This window comes from Centruroides sculpturatus, unplaced genomic scaffold, assembly GCF_000671375.1.
Source record: "Centruroides sculpturatus isolate CEXI.00-Female unplaced genomic scaffold, Cexi_2.0 scaffold758, whole genome shotgun sequence".
Taxonomy (NCBI): Eukaryota; Metazoa; Arthropoda; class Arachnida; order Scorpiones; family Buthidae; genus Centruroides; species Centruroides sculpturatus.
In genome coordinates, this window is record NW_019384917.1 from 211,476 (window position 1) to 232,775 (window position 21,300).

A 21,300-nucleotide genomic window follows, 5' to 3' on the forward strand; every position below is an offset into this window, starting at 1 on the left:
GCTGATAAATATTTGACAATATTAGACGTATCAGCAAATTTAGAATGAATAATATATAGTCTAAAGATGAAAGTTTTTAAAATTAGAAAATTATTATTAAAAATGGGCACCCAGAAAGAAAGAAAAAAAGAAAACAAAAAATTTGTTGAAAAATTCTGTATGGAAAATGTTGTTTATTATATTTATTTATTTAAAAACGACTAGTTTCTGTTTCAAATATATAAGTTATATACACACACATATATATATATGTATTTAACTTTTAAATAGCAAAAATTTTAATATAAATGCTTAAAAACGTGATTTACTTAAACAAGAAAACAATTTAAAAGATTTATACCTGATATTTCTTAATATATGCAGTTGATTTTTTAGATCTGGTTCGCACGAGTTCGGTTTTGGCGTGCATTAACTCGAGTATCTGCTGAAAAATTTCTTAAGTTTACTTGTCGACATCCTACGAACCTTTAAATAACACTATAAAAAGATTGCATGCATTAAAATTAAACTGCTCGAGAATCATTCTTGCATTTTATGGATCTTGGAGGCATATTAACTAATTATTACATATTTTAAATGCAGTCGACTCTCAGAAATTTAACAGCTTAATACAGTTTCGTTAACTATTCTGGTTATATCTAATTTAATTTTAAAAAATTATCAATTACGACTAAATTTGTTTAATTTTATTCTACGTAAGTCCAATACAATTTTAAGACGCATTCAAAGTACAGAATGCCAAAATCTTTAAAGCATATTTTAAAATAATTGGGACAATCTTACGTATAAATATTTATATTTATCCGGTGATATTAAATATATTAATTATTTCCACTTAAAAATATTCATCGCTTTCATTGAAAGAAATTAAAAAAGAAACTACAAGTAAATTGTCTTATAATAATAATAATAAAATTTCATATCCTCAAAATCAAATATTTACATTAAAGTGTTAAGAATTACTATGTAACTGAAACTAATTTAGTTATTAGCTGAATCTTAAGCTTCTGTACATAAAACTGTATTGCAATAAAGTTTTTATATACAGTACGGTCGCACTAATCCGAACTAACCAAGAGCAGTGGTAGTTTGCACAAACAAAAAATTCGGATTAACGTGGATACGACGGTAAGGATACGATACTTATGCTTTGAGGCCACTTTTTACTATTGTAAGATACTTCATAACAGAAAATAGAAATTGGAATTATTGTTAAGTCAAGCAGGGTCACAGGAAAAAAAAAATGAGCGGCAACGTTCACAACACCCAACTCGTGTTTACTTTATACGCGAGCTGCAAGCGCACAGTTGACAAGTCCGTTGTTTTTGTTAGGAGAATGTTAGAAGCTGTTTGGATTAGAGCAACCGTACTGTATTTTCATCTATGCTGAGTGAAAAAACACCATAATAAATTTTATATAAAATTATTATTAAATGATGTAACTTATTTATAAGAGATTTAAAAAAAAAAATTCAATTTAATATCTAGTTTTTATGAAAAGGATATAAAATTTTTATACGCATGTAGTTTCTAAATAAAGTGTGTAAAAGTTTAAAGGAATATTTGAAATGTAATATTTATAAACATTACTTTGTTAACTATTCTTCAAAGATTATAGAAGAAATTTCACGAAGCATACATTTTGCCTCGGAAAATATGAACTTTAGAAGTTTTTTTTAACTTCTTAAAAACTAGATATTAATTTTATTATTACCTTTAAGCACAAATTTTATTCAGTAGATTATTAAAATATAAGATATTGCTAAAGACATTTGGCTAATTTCATAAAAATTTTTTAGATAAATTTCACTTAAATGATAAAATTTATCTGTTAAAAAAAGTCTCAAAAAATATTTTGATACAATAAATTAAATTAAACTAACAATATATTGTATTAATTGTTAGTGTTATATATTTATTTCCATGGCCACTTTTAAAATTTATGTTTCTTTTCCAGAAACTTCACTTATTGCTAAGTAACTTCTTAACAATAATAAAAATGACTTATATATATATATCTTACTAATTCTTGTAAAGTGTTTGTGATGCGTATGGAAAAAAGAAACTTGCAACAGCTTTATTTATAACAGATTTTATCTTATCTCTACTGTTACGTTAGCTATTCAAATAATCTCTTTTGATAAATATACAACATTTACTCTAAATAAAATGAATAATTTGTATAGTTTCCATTATTAATTATATATGATTATTAAAGCCAGTGACACACTGGAAACTTTGTGGTGACACAGTTTATCTTTGCGATGAACACGTTTATGTATGGAATTAATCAGTCGTAGCCATACAAAAGCTACAGCAATGACACATCCAGCCGGAGTGAAACTCCGCCATGGCGTGTCTGCGGACTGCAAATAAGGCATTGTGTCAAAATACCACTCCACACACTGCCATATATCTTGGTGAAACCAGATTCTTTATTTAGGCAGAACTTTTTCCCTCCTCTTCACGGTGCCACACGGCCACTTGCGTATCACGCCAAACAGCTTTGCCACGGCAACAGACCCGAAAAAGTTCCACTACACTGTGTCGTCAGTGTCCCATGCGTCACTGTCTAAGTATATTATATATAAAATTTACATATTAATTACACACACATATATATATATGTATTTAACTTTTAAATAGCAAAAATTTTAATATAAATGCTTAAAAACGTGATTTACTTAAACAAGAAAACAATTTAAAAGATTTATACCTGATATTTCTTAATATATGCAGTTGATTTTTTAGATCTGGTTCGCACGAGTTCGGTTTTGGCGTGCATTAACTCGAGTATCTGCTGAAAAATTTCTTAAGTTTACTTGTCGACATCCTACGAACCTTTAAATAACACTATAAAAAGATTGCATGCATTAAAATTAAACTGCTCGAGAATCATTCTTGCATTTTATGGATCTTGGAGGCATATTAACTAATTATTACATATTTTAAATGCAGTCGACTCTCAGAAATTTAACAGCTTAATACAGTTTCGTTAACTATTCTGGTTATATCTAATTTAATTTTAAAAAATTATCAATTACGACTAAATTTGTTTAATTTTATTCTACGTAAGTCCAATACAATTTTAAGACGCATTCAAAGTACAGAATGCCAAAATCTTTAAAGCATATTTTAAAATAATTGGGACAATCTTACGTATAAATATTTATATTTATCCGGTGATATTAAATATATTAATTATTTCCACCTAAAAATATTCATCGCTTTCATTGAAAGAAATTAAAAAAGAAACTACAAAGTAAATTGTCTTATAATAATAATAATAAAATTTCATATCCTCAAAATCAAATATTTACATTAAAGTGTTAAGAATTACTATGTAACTGAAACTAATTTAGTTATTAGCTGAATCTTAAGCTTCTGTACATAAAACTGTATTGCAATAAAGTTTTTATATACAGTACGGTCGCACTAATCCGAACTAACCAAGAGCAGTGGTAGTTTGCACGAACAAAAAATTCGGATTAACATGGATACGACGGTAAGGATACGATACTTATGCTTTGAGGCCACTTTTTACTGTTGTAAGATACTTCATAACAGAAAATAGAAATTGGAATTATTGTTAAGTCAAGCAGGGTCACAGGAAAAAAAAAATGAGCGGCAACGTTCACAACACCCAACTCGTGTTTACTTTATACGCGAGCTGCAAGCGCACAGTTGACAAGTCCGTTGTTTTTGTTAGGAGAATGTTAGAAGCTGTTTGGATTAGAGCAACCGTACTGTATTTTCATCTATGCTGAGTGAAAAAACACCATAATAAATTTTATATAAAATTATTATTAAATGATGTAACTTATTTATAAGAGATTTAAAAAAAAAAATTCAATTTAATATCTAGTTTTTATGAAAAGGATATAAAATTTTTATACGCATGTAGTTTCTAAATAAAGTGTGTAAAAGTTTAAAGGAATATTTGAAATGTAATATTTATAAACATTACTTTGTTAACTATTCTTCAAAGATTATAGAAGAAATTTCACGAAGCATACATTTTGCCTCGGAAAATATGAACTTTAGAAGTTTTTTTTAACTTCTTAAAAACNTTCGAATTTTAATTAACATTAAAAATCCCTCTGAGATCAATCATTCCTGTTGAAAGTACCTAAACTGACAATGGTGCTTTTTCATTCTTTATCGATAAAGCAAACATTCTTAATCGTGTGGGATTTTTAAGCACACTTTTAGCAAGTATGCATTTAAAAAATGAATAATCAAAATATTTGCTCTCTTAGATAAGAGTATTAAATAGTAAATTAACTAATTTCATTTCAAAAGATTAATATTGAGTTCATCCGTACATTATTACAAATCAGTGTTTCCTCAATCTATTATAACAAGCAGAACTCTTAGACGATCACAGAACCTATTGAGTGTACAGTACTTGCAGACATATATTTCATTAGTAGATTAAATAAAAAGTAAATCAAAATATCAATGATTATAATATTTTTGTTCTTTCTTTTGAAAATTTTCTGATACGAAGCAGTAACGTACCGTCCATATTCTATCATTGGCTGAATGATTATAAAACGTCATACATACAAATTTAGAACAGCCAAAAAAATCAATCTCTCTCTTCCAATATGTAATTTTGTCTCACAGAACCTCTTATATCACTTTGTGAAGCCTGAAAGTTCCACAGAATCTAGTTTGAGAAACACTGTCATAAATAATTAATACACTGTATAAAATATTTACTTCAAAAGTTGTCAAATATCAAAGTAAAGTTTCAAAAAATGAATGCAAGATAAGAAATTTTACATTTACGATTCCCTAAAAAAAATTTAAAAGCACTGTTATGTGATATAATTCAGAATTATTTTTTTAAATAGTATAATTCTAGAAGATCAATGACATAAATGTATACATAAATGGTCTTCCAAAAAGAATGCTACCATTTTAAATTACTGTAATTATGTTAATTATTACCTGAGAAGTATGCAATGTACACCAATTGATAGAGTAATAATCCAAGTTTCATCTCTCATCTGCATTCAAAGTCTTGTTGTCTACTGCACTTAGAAAAGGCCGTAAATCAAAATAGCGACTCCACAACAGAGATGATGTTTCATGTTCTGCACTTAGCAAAGTGGAAATCAATCATTATTGCGCAACATGAGTAATTTGCAGTAGCTACACAATTCTATAGCTCCTGCAGCTGTGGAGCTGCAAACACTATAGAACTGTGGCTGCTGTGGGAGGAGTGAAAACAGATATTCTGTAGCGAGTGTAGAATTTGAGTATCGGATGTATGCTACATGAGGTACACAGGTTGAGAAATTGTAATGAGCAAATGTGAAACTTGGACAGTTTTCCAATGTTTTAATGTACAGTACATTACAGTGTTCTCAGATGATAATTAACGTAACTACAATAAATATATAACGGTAGCATTGTTTTTGTAAGACCCTGCATTTTTTGTTTACTTTTATTTATTTAAGGAGTTTTATATATATATTTATTTATTTATATTTATTTATAAATGTAAAGATATCTGAATAAACTAGAATCTGGTTCACAAAATTTTCATTAAAATTAAATCTGTTGCTAATTGCCTTTTTATAATATCTACAATAATAAACAAATATGAAAATATATTTGTTGCCTATTCAATAGTTTTTTTTTATATCATACATATTGCACTCGAGCAGTTTTAATTATAATATAATTATGTAGACCAATGCAACAAAGGTTTTCGGCATAATCATTTAATAAATTTCCCATTTTTGTAATGCCATCCTTAAATACAGAACAAAGGATATTTGATAAGAAATTCTGTAACAACAAAGTATTCGTGATAGAAATTTTTGTAGAGTTTTGAAATGACAGAATTAGATCTTCTTTTGTAAATTAGTAGCAATGATTAAAAAATTTAATATGACAATCTAGTCATAATATGCTTCAATTGCCACTGTCTATCCAAGGACAATAAAAACAAAATTGGAGACAATAAAAATGCCTTTATTTAGCAATATTCTCTTTTTAAAATGATCAAAATGCATTTCAGCTTTATCAAATTTAAGCCCTCTTCAGTTAAGAAGTTTATAGTAATAGTCTACTTCTTAACTGAAGAAGGCTTAAATTTGATAAAGCCAAAATGCATTTTGATAATTTTTAAAAGAGAATATTGTTAAATAAAGGCATTTTATTGTCTCTAAGTTTGTTTTTATTATCCTTGAATAGAGAGTGGCAATTGATGCATATTATGACAAGATTGTCATTAAATATATGTAAACTAATCTAAAAGAAATTAGTTTTTTTCAAGTGTGAGAGAGATAAAACCTAAACATTCAATAAAAACATATTTTATTCAAATGTTTCTAACATTACAAAATGTCTTCTTCAAGATAGCTTTCTAAATAGAATACAAAGCTTGTGCAAGAATGAATATTTAAATATACAGTTACGGTTTATATCTTTTTACAGTTTGAAAATTGATCCTACTATTGTTTTTTTAATTACTTATGGGGTAATTAGGCAAAATATGACAAGTGGTGGTGATTCTGGTTGGGGAATGACACTTGCACAAACCAGTACTACTGCCTGTTCTCCATGTTTTGCACTGAGGTGTGAGCAACAGTGAGTACTTCAGCTCATAGGTGGGTGTAAGTTGTCACACTTCCAACAATATAACATTAAATACTCCATGAATAGTCAGATGGGCTACTTGAAGCCAGCATAGTCATGTAGGCTAGACAGAAATACAGAAATGTTAACCTTGTCAAGAAAAAAACACAAAACTGCCATTCTCCACCCAAAATCACTCCAGAACAATCACAACTTGTCACATTTCACTAATTAATTTCTAAATAATTAAAATATAGTAGACATCCTTTCCTTATCTCGTACCCATGCTTTCTTGCTTCATGATCACCTTTTCACCTCAATTGTTGATACTAAAATCTTGCCTTTAGGCTTTGTTGATTTCACACTCCTCTTGAATGCAATGGTTANCTCTTTAAAATAAAATGTAGCAAAAATTTATCATTAGTAATATAAATAAAAGTCATACAAATGCTGAAAATATTGAAAGCAAATAACAATCTTAAACAGTTGAAAATATTTTAGTAATAAATTTAAAATTTAAATAATAAAAAATGAAAAGATTTTTTGACCCATAACAGGAATTCTCTGAAGTTCAATCAAAAAATCATTAAGACTTTAAAAAAAACTCCATATATATATATAGTTTTCTGTTAAAAAAAAATATATTTAATAACAAATAAGTTTATTTCAGTAAGAATAAGATTTTTTTTAATGTTATTTTTAACAAAGAAAAACTATAACAATAGATAAAAATTTACATAGTTTATTTTACTGAAATGTAAAAACTATAAATGATTATGGAGTGATAAAATTAATTGTTTTAAAAGTGGTCATGACATAAATTTAATATCTCTTTTTATTGTTTATGATTTTTTTAATAAACTCTAATAAAATAATTCAACATATAAATTTAATTAAATCCTCATATTTAAATATGATGCTTGTTACCATAATGTCTTTTAGCATAATTATATTTAATAATTTTTATTAAAAAAAAATTGTACAACATTTTAATCCATACATAATTTTCCGGCATAATTTTTTTTAAACTGCTAGTTATTTTATTTATATGCATTTTTAAATTAATCACTATGTGATTAATTTAAGTGCAAAAGCATATACAAACGGATGTTAAAAATAAATTTAAATAATAATATAAGAAGTTATAATACAACTGTGAACAATATCATTGCTCTAAAGGCCCATTTACAAAATTTTCATGCAAATGCCTAATCTATACTTCTAGTAATTTGATTTTACAATAATTTTACAATATGACAATGTGCATCCAATAAACAAAACATATAAATACAATACTTTAAAATTTAAAATATATTAGATTGTTTTATATAATATAAGAACAATTATAGAAATGCAGTCAACAGTACCTATCTGTCATAAATAATCTGATTTATCAGTTTGTAAATGCTATTTCTGTTAGCCAAGATAACTTTATCTGATGTTTTTACCTTAATTGTTAAATATCTATATTCATCACTTCAGTCCTTATTTATTAAAATTTCTAACAATAGTATGTATACTATTGATTTCAATATATAATACAGCAAAAATATTTGGGTTTCTAGAAAGATATATTTTCTGAAAATTTACTGACTAACCCCTTGTCTTATAAGAACAGCAAACCATAATGAGAAAAAGATGATTCTTCACGAATAGAACTAAAATTTCTTAATGAATAATGTTTACATTATTCCCTCCATGTAACTAGTATCTAAGTGTTGGATTAACATACGAATAAAAGCCATTTCCTTCCTTGTATTTTCAAATATGACACGAGGGTCATCAGACATACAACGAAGACAATTTGGAGCCATGACCATTGCTAAATTATTAGTATCCATTTTTGTGACAGTAGCATTTTCTTCGGCAGCAAATACCTGAAATTATTTTTCAATTTAAATTTAATATATTCAATGAAGTAAATATATTAATTTTAAATAAAAAAAAGAAAATTAAATTAACAATAAAATTATGATAACTTCTATTTAACTAGTTGAAAAATATAACTATATTGTATTTAACCTTTTGTCACACACACACAGCATCTGACAAGTTAATCTATAATTTTAATTTTAAATTAAATTCACCATGTCTTCCTACAATGACAAATGCTTCCAATATGATGATTCAGAGTGAACCTAATCTTAACAGAGGATGAAAATTTCATTTGTTGCTTATTTCATTTTATTTTTTATCTGGTAAGAGTCTGTTGAATGCTACCTGCATTACCATGTCAGTTTTTGCTACCTACTGCTACACAAAGCATGTTTTTGACCATAATGAATTTTTTATAATCTTACATTATATCCTTTTAGTTTTATTAACTAACTATATTATTAAATGAAAAATTATATAAGACAGCAATTCAAAGTACTAATGCAATGTAACATTTTATCTATGACTACTGTACTTACTGAAATAAAGACAGTTTTTCCATGTTTTAGTATCTCTGAAAATAGGGTGTATCTTAGAATTGATATAATACATCATAATTAGCAACCTTTAGTGCCACTTATCTTATTTCTTTGCATTAGAGGTAATTAATTCCATTGTGCTGTTTCAATAATTTTATTAGACCAAAATATTCTTATTAGAATATTTAGGAGATGAACTTAGCTGAGTCTCGTTAAATTTCATGCAAATACTTATGATATTATTTGCATGAAATTTATCTTATTTTAAAAAAGCTCATCATAAAATTTGGCATGGATTAACAGAGGTTAATAAGCTTATAATACAAATCTTTACCTTTTCGATAATGAAACCTAAAGGTTTCATCAATCACAATTATGATACAATCACACCTTTAATATATACACAATATCGACTGCATTATATTTTCTTTATATTGTAATGTGGATTGTATTTGTTTTCGTAACAGTTAAATCAGGCCCCTAGCTAGAGGGGGTCAGGAGTGGTTCAGCTTCTTCTACAAAATTTTGAGCCACTCCTAAATTCTGTGAATTAATTTTCTTAAATAAATATGTTATCCATTTTAACGTTTAAATTTTGAATATTTTTGCACTGTTTTTTTAGTCATTGTTTAATAATAATATATAAGAGAGAAGACTTCCAAACAGGGTTGAAGAGCAAATTAAATACAGTACATACTGAACATGCATATATCATAATATTTAATACTGTTTAATTATTTACTAAATACAATCATTTAAAAGTTCTTGAAAATATTTTCACTATCATTTTCAAAGCTTTCCAAATATATTAAATATTTATAAGGTTATTTATGAATAATAAAAACAATGTTAATGAAACAAAGAATTATTTTAAATTAATTGCAGTGTTTGGCTATGCATAAATGGATATTCAGGATTTAAAAAAATGTAAAAATTTTAATTAGAAAATTACTTTAAAAAATTAAAAAAATAAATTTTAAAACAAAATAGAACCACACTGTAATGAAACTGGATGTGCCTGCCATTATCATCATATCAAAAAGGAATCATTTTTATTTCAAATGACTATAAACATGAAAGTAATTAGAATATTTAATAAATATATAACTACTATCAAAATATATGCAGATTATGACAAACTTTCAAATCAAAATGTACTATAAGCACTTAAAATCCTCAATTCTCCAATGTGAGAGAAATAATGGCATAAGTTCTGGTTACTGGTGTGCAATGTTAGACTTGTTTAATTGATAGAATATAGATTGCAAATATATCATAGATGAAACTCTGATTCTGATTGGCTGTGTGTGACATTCTTTTTTATGATTATTCCTTCAAATTTATATCTAGAAAAATTTGATCATGCTAATTCCTAAATTTTCAATACTGTGACAAACTCAATTTGGTAAACATTATTATAGAGATTCAATCATTATAATATGATATTAAAGTACTGGCTTTAAACTTATATTCAAATATGACTATCTAATTATCAAATAATTGGAAAATTTTAATATATTAACTGATTGCTATATTATCATTGCCAGTGATGTATAAAACAGTTTTTTATTTTTTCATAAAAAAAAAAATATATATACTTCCACTTGCTATTGTAATATTAAAAAAAATTAAGATTAAAATGAATTGTAATAATAATAATAAATTATATGTATAAAACCCTTAAAATATATTTGTATAAACAGACAAAAATTAAATTTTAAAAATTTATACAGTAAGACCCCACTTAACGCTGATTTGATATAATGCGGTCTGCTTGAAGCCTAAAAAAAAATCTCAAAATTTACGCCGATTCAAATTATTGCAGCATTTCATTGATTCGTATATAATATAATTATTCCCAAACACTAACCAATCAGCTAAAGGTAACAATTCGTCGTAGCGCTGTACTTTCCTTAAATCTATGTTTGTTTGGTGCAATTTTGGAAAAAATATATCATGGATGCCCATAAGCAATATCGACTTCGCTTGGTAAGAATTAACCGATAAATGCATAAACAAAGTATGGAAGTTATGGCTGGAGTTATCCAAAAATTTTCAATGAGAAAAGCCTATCGCTGTATCGTTAGGTTGACCAAATTGTCAACCTAATCGATATAGCATGACTAGGAGATGTAGACGAGCAGGATATCGAGGGGTTAATTACTGCAGGTTTCTGGTGAGAGCCTTACCAACAACAACCTTCAAGAACTGGCAGAATAAGGAATTCATGTGGAATTGGAAAATAGTGATTCTGAAAACGAAGAACCCAAATAATTTCTCTACAGATTTCCTTAGTAAAAGTTTGGTTATGATAACCGAAATTGTTGATCAAACTGTAGAGAATGATCCAGATTTTGAAAGTAGTGAAAAGCAAGATGAGGCGTTTTGGATGCAATCTCTTGCTACCAACATTTTCTTAAGGAAAGAAAAAAAAAGCAACAAATGAAACTACACGACTTTATTGCAAAAAAACAAGAATTTCAGAAGAGCCAGGACCTTCGTCACAAAAAAAATGAACTTTACATTTCTGTGTGCACATGCTTGTGTGTTATTTAACATATATTATTATGCAAATTAATATAAAAATAACTTAAAGTAAAATCTGCTTATTTTTGGTCACGTTTCCCTTTTCTTATTTAATCTGTGTTAAAATGACCTTGTTTAACACTTCATTTTCTAGGAACATATCCCCCACATTAAGTGGAGTCTTACTGTACTTTAAAATGTTAAATTTATCCTCATCTTAGTGTATATTTTATTACAAACAAAATGTTTTTAGTAATATAACAGTTAATATGACAAATACTTAACTAATGTAATTAAAAATAATAGTTACTTTTAAAAGGTAACAATATAAAAGTATTTTGATTTACCTGAAGAAAACGAATGAGGTAGGATAGGACTAAGCGATTAATCTCTGGTAATTTCTGTACAATTTGAACAGCAGCTTCTCCATCATTACAATATTCAATACATTCGTTATAAAACTGATTTGGAATTAAAGGTTCATATAACTCTCTGTACCACAATTTGAGCAAAGAAGCAGGCACATGGGGATCAGTACTTTCTACAATTTCCCATTGATCTATGCGAAGTTTCATTGCATTTACTTCATCAATATCTCCAGGTACTCTACACATTTAAGATGAAAATAATTAGTTTAATGTTAATTCAATAAATAAAATAATACTTCTATGTAAATTTTGCAAAACTTTATAATAGAAAAACATACCTGAAAATTCCTTCAGTTTGAGCACCATTTAATCGTAACACAGCTTCAGATAAAGCTGTTTGAATCCATGGTAATCGTCTATCGTGATATTTTATTTTTTGTAGAGCCATCACTTCTTCTAAGGTGTTTCCAAACATTGATGGCCTAAATATCTGGATCTACAATATAAATATGTAATAATAATTAATTAATACATTTATAAAACCACTTATCTACTTAAAAAATAATAGTGAACTACTCTATGGTTTTAGAAAAATAAAATTTACATTAACAAAATAATTAAATAATACTTTATTTGAAGTAAATTATAAATTTCTATTTAAAAAATAAAATTAAATTTCTGAATTTTTTTACTAGGTTCATTCTCTAAGTGAGAAATAAAATTCATTTAATTATTTAAAATAAATATGATATAAACACGCAACTTTTGTATTATGTTAAAAATAGTTTTTTTTTTATTTGAAAGCTATATCAATTTATAAAGGAAGTATTCTTTATCAAGATAGAGAACAACACAATATTAAAAAAATTTAAAATTTTAATTAATAATTTGAAAATTTACAAGTGCAAACTGTATGTTGTGTTAAAATCAGTAACTAATTCTCCCCATCTTCGAGCAATGAGGTATTTTATCTTAATTTTACTAATAAATTTCTCATATAAATATGAAAAATTAAATTTTAAAAGTTACAGTAAACAATTTAAATGGAAAAGATAATTTAAAAACAGTCTTAAAAATAATTAATTTACAATGTCTTCATGAATTATTATTAATAAATTAAAAGATAATGATAACTTTTGTACCCTTGACTGATCAATTTCTTCTAAAGTAGGTTTCCTTAATCCTTTTTTGGCTCCCGTCCTTGCCATTCTTTCTAACCGTTTACTACAAACTGCAGCATATGGACTGATTTTTAGCTATTAAATATGATTAAAATTTTCTCATTACTAAACTTCACTTTATATATAATATATATAACATCTAAATAATATCAATTTGTAATAATTTGCTAAGTATTTTAATAATGGATGCTACAAAGAAAATCACTAAACCCTCTACAATTATTTTCAGTAAAAATCTTTTTAATATATAAACATCTCAAAGCCGACGTTTTTAATCAAAGCCAAACGACTGCAGCAATGTAACTTTACCACTTTAGCAGTAAAGTAGCCCGATTCATTATAGTGATTGTTTGGCTTTAGTCTTTTTTAAAGATTTCATAATAGTTAACATAAAGTCTTAGAATAATCTACTAGTACATACCGAAATTAATACTAAAAATTAAAATTATTTTATGATTTCATACAAAGACTTAAAACAAGAAAATTTAGATAAGTTGAAAGATTTAAAATGTTTATATTTCTTTAGAATTATAATATTTACTAGTTAGTATTTCACTATTATTATTATTATTATTATTAAACTTAAGGAATGTCACTTATCTAAATTTCAAGTTTAAAAATAAAAAGTCATTATAAAACCTAAAAAGATAGTGAATGGCTAAATGATAGACAACACTGTCATTAGAGTATCTTGCATCTGCATTTAAGTCCTATTTGTACCCCTTATGAATTAGCGCAAATAAATATACCACGATTTATATCCTTCGACCATCATCAAAAATCCCTTTGAATTGAGTTTGGATGGTATGAATTTATTTATTTTCAAACCAAACAACTGTTAAATTATTGGGCTATCATATGGCTAAGTAAATGATTACAAACTAATTAATTTGTCTACAGGTAGGATGATGGTATAATTGCCTACCTCTAGACAAATTAATTAGTTTCTAATCATTTATTTAGCCATGTAATAGCCTGATAATTTGGAAGTTGTTTGGTTTAACTATAAATTGGGTTGAGATGACATTACTGTATGTACATATATTTATTTTTTTAAGTTTTAATACACAGATAGCAGTGTATTCTAGCCTTTGATATCTGAAAGAAAACAAATAAAATCATTTAAAAAAATTATATACACTACTCTTGAGAGTTTTAAGGCCAACCTACACACAATACTTTGTTGCCAGTCTTACATGATCATGACTAATGAATAAAACTGACACAAAATATGTAACTACACTAACTTATTCAGTTTTATCATTAGATACTATGAATGAAGAACTATTGTTAACAATTATTTCACTAGTGAATGAACTGTGAGTAGGGGGGGAAAAAAGGTTGTTGTTCATTGTTCAAGGTGGTTTTGAGAATGGTTATTCAAGAGTGAAAGTTTTCTCAGGTAAATTTGCTACAAGAATTATAACAGGGACAAGATTGGCATAATTATTTACATATAGTTATGGCCAAGTACTACAAATTATTAATGCTAATAACCATAGAAATAGAAAAAAAAACAAGATACTGCCATGAAAAGGGTTATCACTCTACATGAGAGACTCACCACTAAAAAAGTTGAGTTTTCTGGTGAAATTATCTTTAGTAGTCTCATGAGTCACTTCTATATATTTATTAATATGTTTCATTTGTTTCCATTTATCATTATATTCCTTTATCATTATAATCCTTTAATATAACTTGCCACAGGCAAGAAAATCTATGGTAAAATTCTATAAATCCAGTAAAATAAGTCACATGACCAATATCTTAAATCTGATCTTCAAACATTGGATGAAGAAAAACAATACAAGATAGGGACTAGTCTGACACTGTTGAGAGATGATGCAAAGCCGAAAGTTGACAGATGAGCAACTACATGCAACAACTTGTCTATCACGTTTCTTAAAACAATACTGGATGTCAGTCTTTTGAAAAATCTCATTCAGTTCACGCATGATATCAAACTTGCTGTCCACAAACAACAATTTATCTGATCCTTCTGGCATTATTATACAAAACTGAAGATAAAATGTCATGTGTAGACTGGCCTTGCCAGAGAAGAAACTCATTTCACACACACTTCGTTGCGCAATACTATAAATCCATTTAAATAAATAATGGAGCATTGGACCATTGGAGTTAAAAATTTTACTGTTTTAACTTAACGTTTTGTTCCACTTTGTCATTTTATGATTCAAATCAGACACTTAAATTAGTCTTTTGGCAGCCATGTGTGGTGCGTGCTCTGCATGCCCACTGTGGCAGCCCTGATAATAGATATAAAGCACCAATATTTGGAGATCAGTTTGCAAAAATCAACGAAGTTTTATTTCAAAAAGTAAAATTTAAATACAAAAAGAGCTGTTATTCTTAATTTTTAATAATAATCTATATAATATAAAACCTGTCTTGTTCAGAGAGATAAGAATTATTGATGATTATAAATTGTATTTGTTTTATTTCATAAATTAATTAAAATATAACTGTTTATAAACCACAAATTTGAACAGTAGAACAGATTTTTACACCTATTTTAAGACACTAAATTTTTATGTAATATTTGTCAATTGAAAACTCAAAGTAATCACTGAAATAAGAACTTGATCATATTCATTATATTTGAATGAAAATAAAGCATTTTTATTTCAATACATAAAAAAATTTTTTTAAATCTAATCCTAAATTTTTATTTTTTGTTACCTCAAAATTACAGAGTAAAATAAAAATTAAATATCTGCATAATGAAATATAAAAATTAAAATGATACAACAAAAGCTAAACACATCTTTAAAAAAAAAAAGATTTCTCAATAGTTTCTCATTTTAAGAAACATCTGATATGCTACAAATATAAAAAATTTATCTTATATAATAAAAACTTCAATAATAAATATTTTAAATAAAAATAATTCATCCGTGAAATGTTTTAATGTAATTTACCTCGGATGTATCTAATGTGTTATCTTTATGACGATTTATGTAACTCTCCAGATAAGGCTGGAATTTCACAGAAGGTGGAAAAAAAGAAAGACAAACAGCCATCAATTCCCATCCTAAGATCACACTATCCCTACATTGTAAGAATAAAACATTACATAGTAAGAAGTTCATATATTACTGTTAAAAAAAATCATATATATATCATATATATGACTTTTTAAAATAAAATAAGATAAGAAATCAGAAATGATTACCTTCTTGGATTATCTGTAGTTTGACGACAGATTTGAACATAAAGTTCATCCCGAAGAGCTTGTTTACTCCATCCCCTTGTAGCAATATCCAAAGCAACCTGTTCCATGCTCTGTCCACTTTTTGGTTTGCGATCACACATGTATGTTTGTATTAATTTAAATAATTCGCAAGCATCTCTCTTCAAAGATTTATCTGTAGTCATTATCATTGGTTTTCGGATTGGATCCTAAATGAATTTAAAAGAAAATTAATATAAGGGTTCAAAGCAATAAACTAAGCACGATAACTTGAAAAGTATAATTCTTAAATAAATATGTTATCCATTTTAACGTTTAAATTTTGAATATTTTTGCACTGTTTTTTTAGTCATTGTTTAATAATAATATATAAGAGAGAAGACTTCCAAACAGGGTTGAAGAGCAAATTAAATACAGTACATACTGAACATGCATATATCATAATATTTAATACTGTTTAATTATTTACTAAATACAATCATTTAAAAGTTCTTGAAAATATTTTCACTATCATTTTCAAAGCTTTCCAAATATATTAAATATTTATAAGGTTATTTATGAATAATAAAAACAATGTTAATGAAACAAAGAATTATTTTAAATTAATTGCAGTGTTTGGCTATGCATAAATGGATATTCAGGATTTAAAAAAATGTAAAAATTTTAATTAGAAAATTACTTTAAAAAATTAAAAAAATAAATTTTAAAACAAAATAGAACCACACTGTAATGAAACTGGATGTGCCTGCCATTATCATCATATCAAAAAGGAATCATTTTTATTTCAAATGACTATAAACATGAAAGTAATTAGAATATTTAATAAATATATAACTACTATCAAAATATATGCAGATTATGACAAACTTTCAAATCAAAATGTACTATAAGCACTTAAAATCCTCAATTCTCCAATGTGAGAGAAATAATGGCATAAGTTCTGGTTACTGGTGTGCAATGTTAGACTTGTTTAATTGATAGAATATAGATTGCAAATATATCATAGATGAAACTCTGATTCTGATTGGCTGTGTGTGACATTCTTTTTTATGATTATTCCTTCAAATTTATATCTAGAAAAATTTGATCATGCTAATTCCTAAATTTTCAATACTGTGACAAAACTCAATTTGGTAAACATTATTATAGAGATTCAATCATTATAATATGATATTAAAGTACTGGCTTTAAACTTATATTCAAATATGACTATCTAATTATCAAATAATTGGAAAATTTTAATATATTAACTGATTGCTATATTATCATTGCCAGTGATGTATAAAACAGTTTTTTATTTTTTCATAAAAAAAAAAATATATATACTTCCACTTGCTATTGTAATATTAAAAAAAATTAAGATTAAAATGAATTGTAATAATAATAATAAATTATATGTATAAAACCCTTAAAATATATTTGTATAAACAGACAAAAATTAAATTTTAAAAATTTATACAGTAAGACCCCACTTAACGCTGATTTGATATAATGCGGTCTGCTCGAAGCCTAAAAAAAAATCTCAAAATTTACGCCGATTCAAATTATTGCAGCATTTCATTGATTCGTATATAATATAATTATTCCCAAACACTAACCAATCAGCTAAAGGTAACAATTCGTCGTAGCGCTGTACTTTCCTTAAATCTATGTTTGTTTGGTGCAATTTTGGAAAAAATATATCATGGATGCCATAAGCAATATCGACTTCGCTTGGTAAGAATTAACCGATAAATGCATAAACAAAGTATGGAAGTTATGGCTGGAGTTATCCAAAAATTTTCAATGAGAAAAGCCTATCGCTGTATCGTTAGGTTGACCAAATTGTCAACCTAATCGATATAGCATGACTAGGAGATGTAGACGAGCAGGATATCGAGGGGTTAATTACTGCAGGTTTCTGGTGAGAGCCTTACCAACAACAACCTTCAAGAACTGGCAGAATAAGGAATTCATGTGGAATTGGAAAATAGTGATTCTGAAAACGAAGAACCCAAATAATTTCTCTACAGATTTCCTTAGTAAAAGTTTGGTTATGATAACCGAAATTGTTGATCAAACTGTAGAGAATGATCCAGATTTTGAAAGTAGTGAAAAGCAAGATGAGGCGTTTTGGATGCAATCTCTTGCTACCAACATTTTCTTAAGGAAAGAAAAAAAAAGCAACAAATGAAACTACACGACTTTATTGCAAAAAAACAAGAATTTCAGAAGAGCCAGGACCTTCGTCACAAAAAAAATGAACTTTACATTTCTGTGTGCACATGCTTGTGTGTTATTTAACATATATTATTATGCAAATTAATATAAAAATAACTTAAAGTAAAATCTGCTTATTTTTGGTCACGTTTCCCTTTTCTTATTTAATCTGTGTTAAAATGACCTCGTTTAACACTTCATTTTCTAGGAACATATCCCCCACATTAAGTGGAGTCTTACTGTACTTTAAAATGTTAAATTTATCCTCATCTTAGTGTATATTTTATTACAAACAAAATGTTTTTAGTAATATAACAGTTAATATGACAAATACTTAACTAATGTAATTAAAAATAATAGTTACTTTTAAAAGGTGACAATATAAAAGTATTTTGATTTACCTGAAGAAAACGAATGAGGTAGGATAGGACTAAGCGATTAATCTCTGGTAATTTCTGTACAATTTGAACAGCAGCTTCTCCATCATTACAATATTCAATACATTCGTTATAAAACTGATTTGGAATTAAAGGTTCATATAACTCTCTGTACCACAATTTGAGCAAAGAAGCAGGCACATGGGGATCAGTACTTTCTACAATTTCCCATTGATCTATGCGAAGTTTCATTGCATTTACTTCATCAATATCTCCAGGTACTCTACACATTTAAGATGAAAATAATTAGTTTAATGTTAATTCAATAAATAAAATAATACTTCTATGTAAATTTTGCAAAACTTTATAATAGAAAAACATACCTGAAAATTCCTTCAGTTTGAGCACCATTTAATCGTAACACAGCTTCAGATAAAGCTGTTTGAATCCATGGTAATCGTCTATCGTGATATTTTATTTTTTGTAGAGCCATCACTTCTTCTAAGGTGTTTCCAAACATTGATGGCCTAAATATCTGGATCTACAATATAAATATGTAATAATAATTAATTAATACATTTATAAAACCACTTATCTACTTAAAAAATAATAGTGAACTACTCTATGGTTTTAGAAAAATAAAATTTACATTAACAAAATAATTAAATAATACTTTATTTGAAGTAAATTATAAATTTCTATTTAAAAAATAAAATTAAATTTCTGAATTTTTTTACTAGGTTCATTCTCTAAGTGAGAAATAAAATTCATTTAATTATTTAAAATAAATATGATATAAACACGCAACTTTTGTATTATGTTAAAAATAGTTTTTTTTTTATTTGAAAGCTATATCAATTTATAAAGGAAGTATTCTTTATCAAGATAGAGAACAACACAATATTAAAAAAATTTAAAATTTTAATTAATAATTTGAAAATTTACAAGTGCAAACTGTATGTTGTGTTAAAATCAGTAACTAATTCTCCCCATCTTCGAGCAATGAGGTATTTTATCTTAATTTTACTAATAAATTTCTCATATAAATATGAAAAATTAAATTTTAAAAGTTACAGTAAACAATTTAAATGGAAAAGATAATTTAAAAACAGTCTTAAAAATAATTAATTTACAATGTCTTCATGAATTATTATTAATAAATTAAAAGATAATGATAACTTTTGTACCCTTGACTGATCAATTTCTTCTAAAGTAGGTTTCCTTAATCCTTTTTTGGCTCCCGTCCTTGCCATTCTTTCTAACCGTTTACTACAAACTGCAGCATATGGACTGATTTTTAGCTATTAAATATGATTAAAATTTTCTCATTACTAAACTTCACTTTATATATAATATATATAACATCTAAATAATATCAATTTGTAATAATTTGCTAAGTATTTTAATAATGGATGCTACAAAGAAAATCACTAAACCCTCTACAATTATTTTCAGTAAAAATCTTTTTAATATATAAACATCTCAAAGCCGACGTTTTTAATCAAAGCCAAACGACTGCAGCAATGTAACTTTACCACTTTAGCAGTAAAGTAGCCCGATTCATTATAGTGATTGTTTGGCTTTAGTCTTTTTTAAAGATTTCATAATAGTTAACATAAAGTCTTAGAATAATCTACTAGTACATACCGAAATTAATACTAAAAATTAAAATTATTTTATGATTTCATACAAAGACTTAAAACAAGAAAATTTAGATAAGTTGAAAGATTTAAAATGTTTATATTTCTTTAGAATTATAATATTTACTAGTTAGTATTTCACTATTATTATTATTATTATTATTAAACTTAAGGAATGTCACTTATCTAAATTTCAAGTTTAAAAATAAAAAGTCATTATAAAACCTAAAAAGATAGTGAATGGCTAAATGATAGACAACACTGTCATTAGAGTATCTTGCATCTGCATTTAAGTCCTATTTGTACCCCTTATGAATTAGCGCAAATAAATATACCACGATTTATATCCTTCGACCATCATCAAAAATCCCTTTGAATTGAGTTTGGATGGTATGAATTTATTTATTTTCAAACCAAACAACTGTTAAATTATTGGGCTATCATATGGCTAAGTAAATGATTACAAACTAATTAATTTGTCTACAGGTAGGATGATGGTATAATTGCCTACCTCTAGACAAATTAATTAGTTTCTAATCATTTATTTAGCCATGTAATAGCCTGATAATTTGGAAGTTGTTTGGTTTAACTATAAATTGGGTTGAGATGACATTACTGTATGTACATATATTTATTTTTTTAAGTTTTAATACACAGATAGCAGTGTATTCTAGCCTTTGATATCTGAAAGAAAACAAATAAAATCATTTAAAAAAATTATATACACTACTCTTGAGAGTTTTAAGGCCAACCTACACACAATACTTTGTTGCCAGTCTTACATGATCAT

At 26.5% G+C, this 21,300-nt stretch overlaps 2 protein-coding genes across 2 annotated transcripts in view; both read right to left on the reverse strand.

Moving 5' to 3' along the window:
* Window positions 1-7,417: 7,417 nt before the first annotated feature.
* On the reverse strand, window positions 7,418-16,526 carry LOC111631764 (rho GTPase-activating protein 39-like). The gene is made up of 6 exons (XM_023376070.1): window positions 16,277-16,526; window positions 16,023-16,152; window positions 13,045-13,158; window positions 12,241-12,398; window positions 11,882-12,140; window positions 7,418-8,471 (listed from the first exon to the last, which is right to left on the reverse strand). Exons 1-6 carry the CDS (start codon window positions 16,483-16,485, stop codon window positions 8,277-8,279), a joined length of 1,065 nt encoding a protein of 354 aa, XP_023231838.1. The 5' UTR covers window positions 16,486-16,526; the 3' UTR covers window positions 7,418-8,276.
* Window positions 16,527-17,779: 1,253 nt separating this feature from the next.
* Window positions 17,780-21,300, reverse strand: part of LOC111631763 (rho GTPase-activating protein 39-like) — a 56,231-nt gene continuing 52,710 nt past the window's right edge. The window contains exons 14-16 of the mRNA XM_023376069.1: window positions 20,058-20,171; window positions 19,254-19,411; window positions 17,780-19,153 (exon numbers count right to left, since the gene is read on the reverse strand). Coding sequence (XP_023231837.1) covers window positions 18,841-19,153; window positions 19,254-19,411; window positions 20,058-20,171 — 585 coding nt within the window. The 3' untranslated portion in view covers window positions 17,780-18,840. The remainder of the gene's footprint in view (window positions 19,154-19,253; window positions 19,412-20,057; window positions 20,172-21,300) is intronic.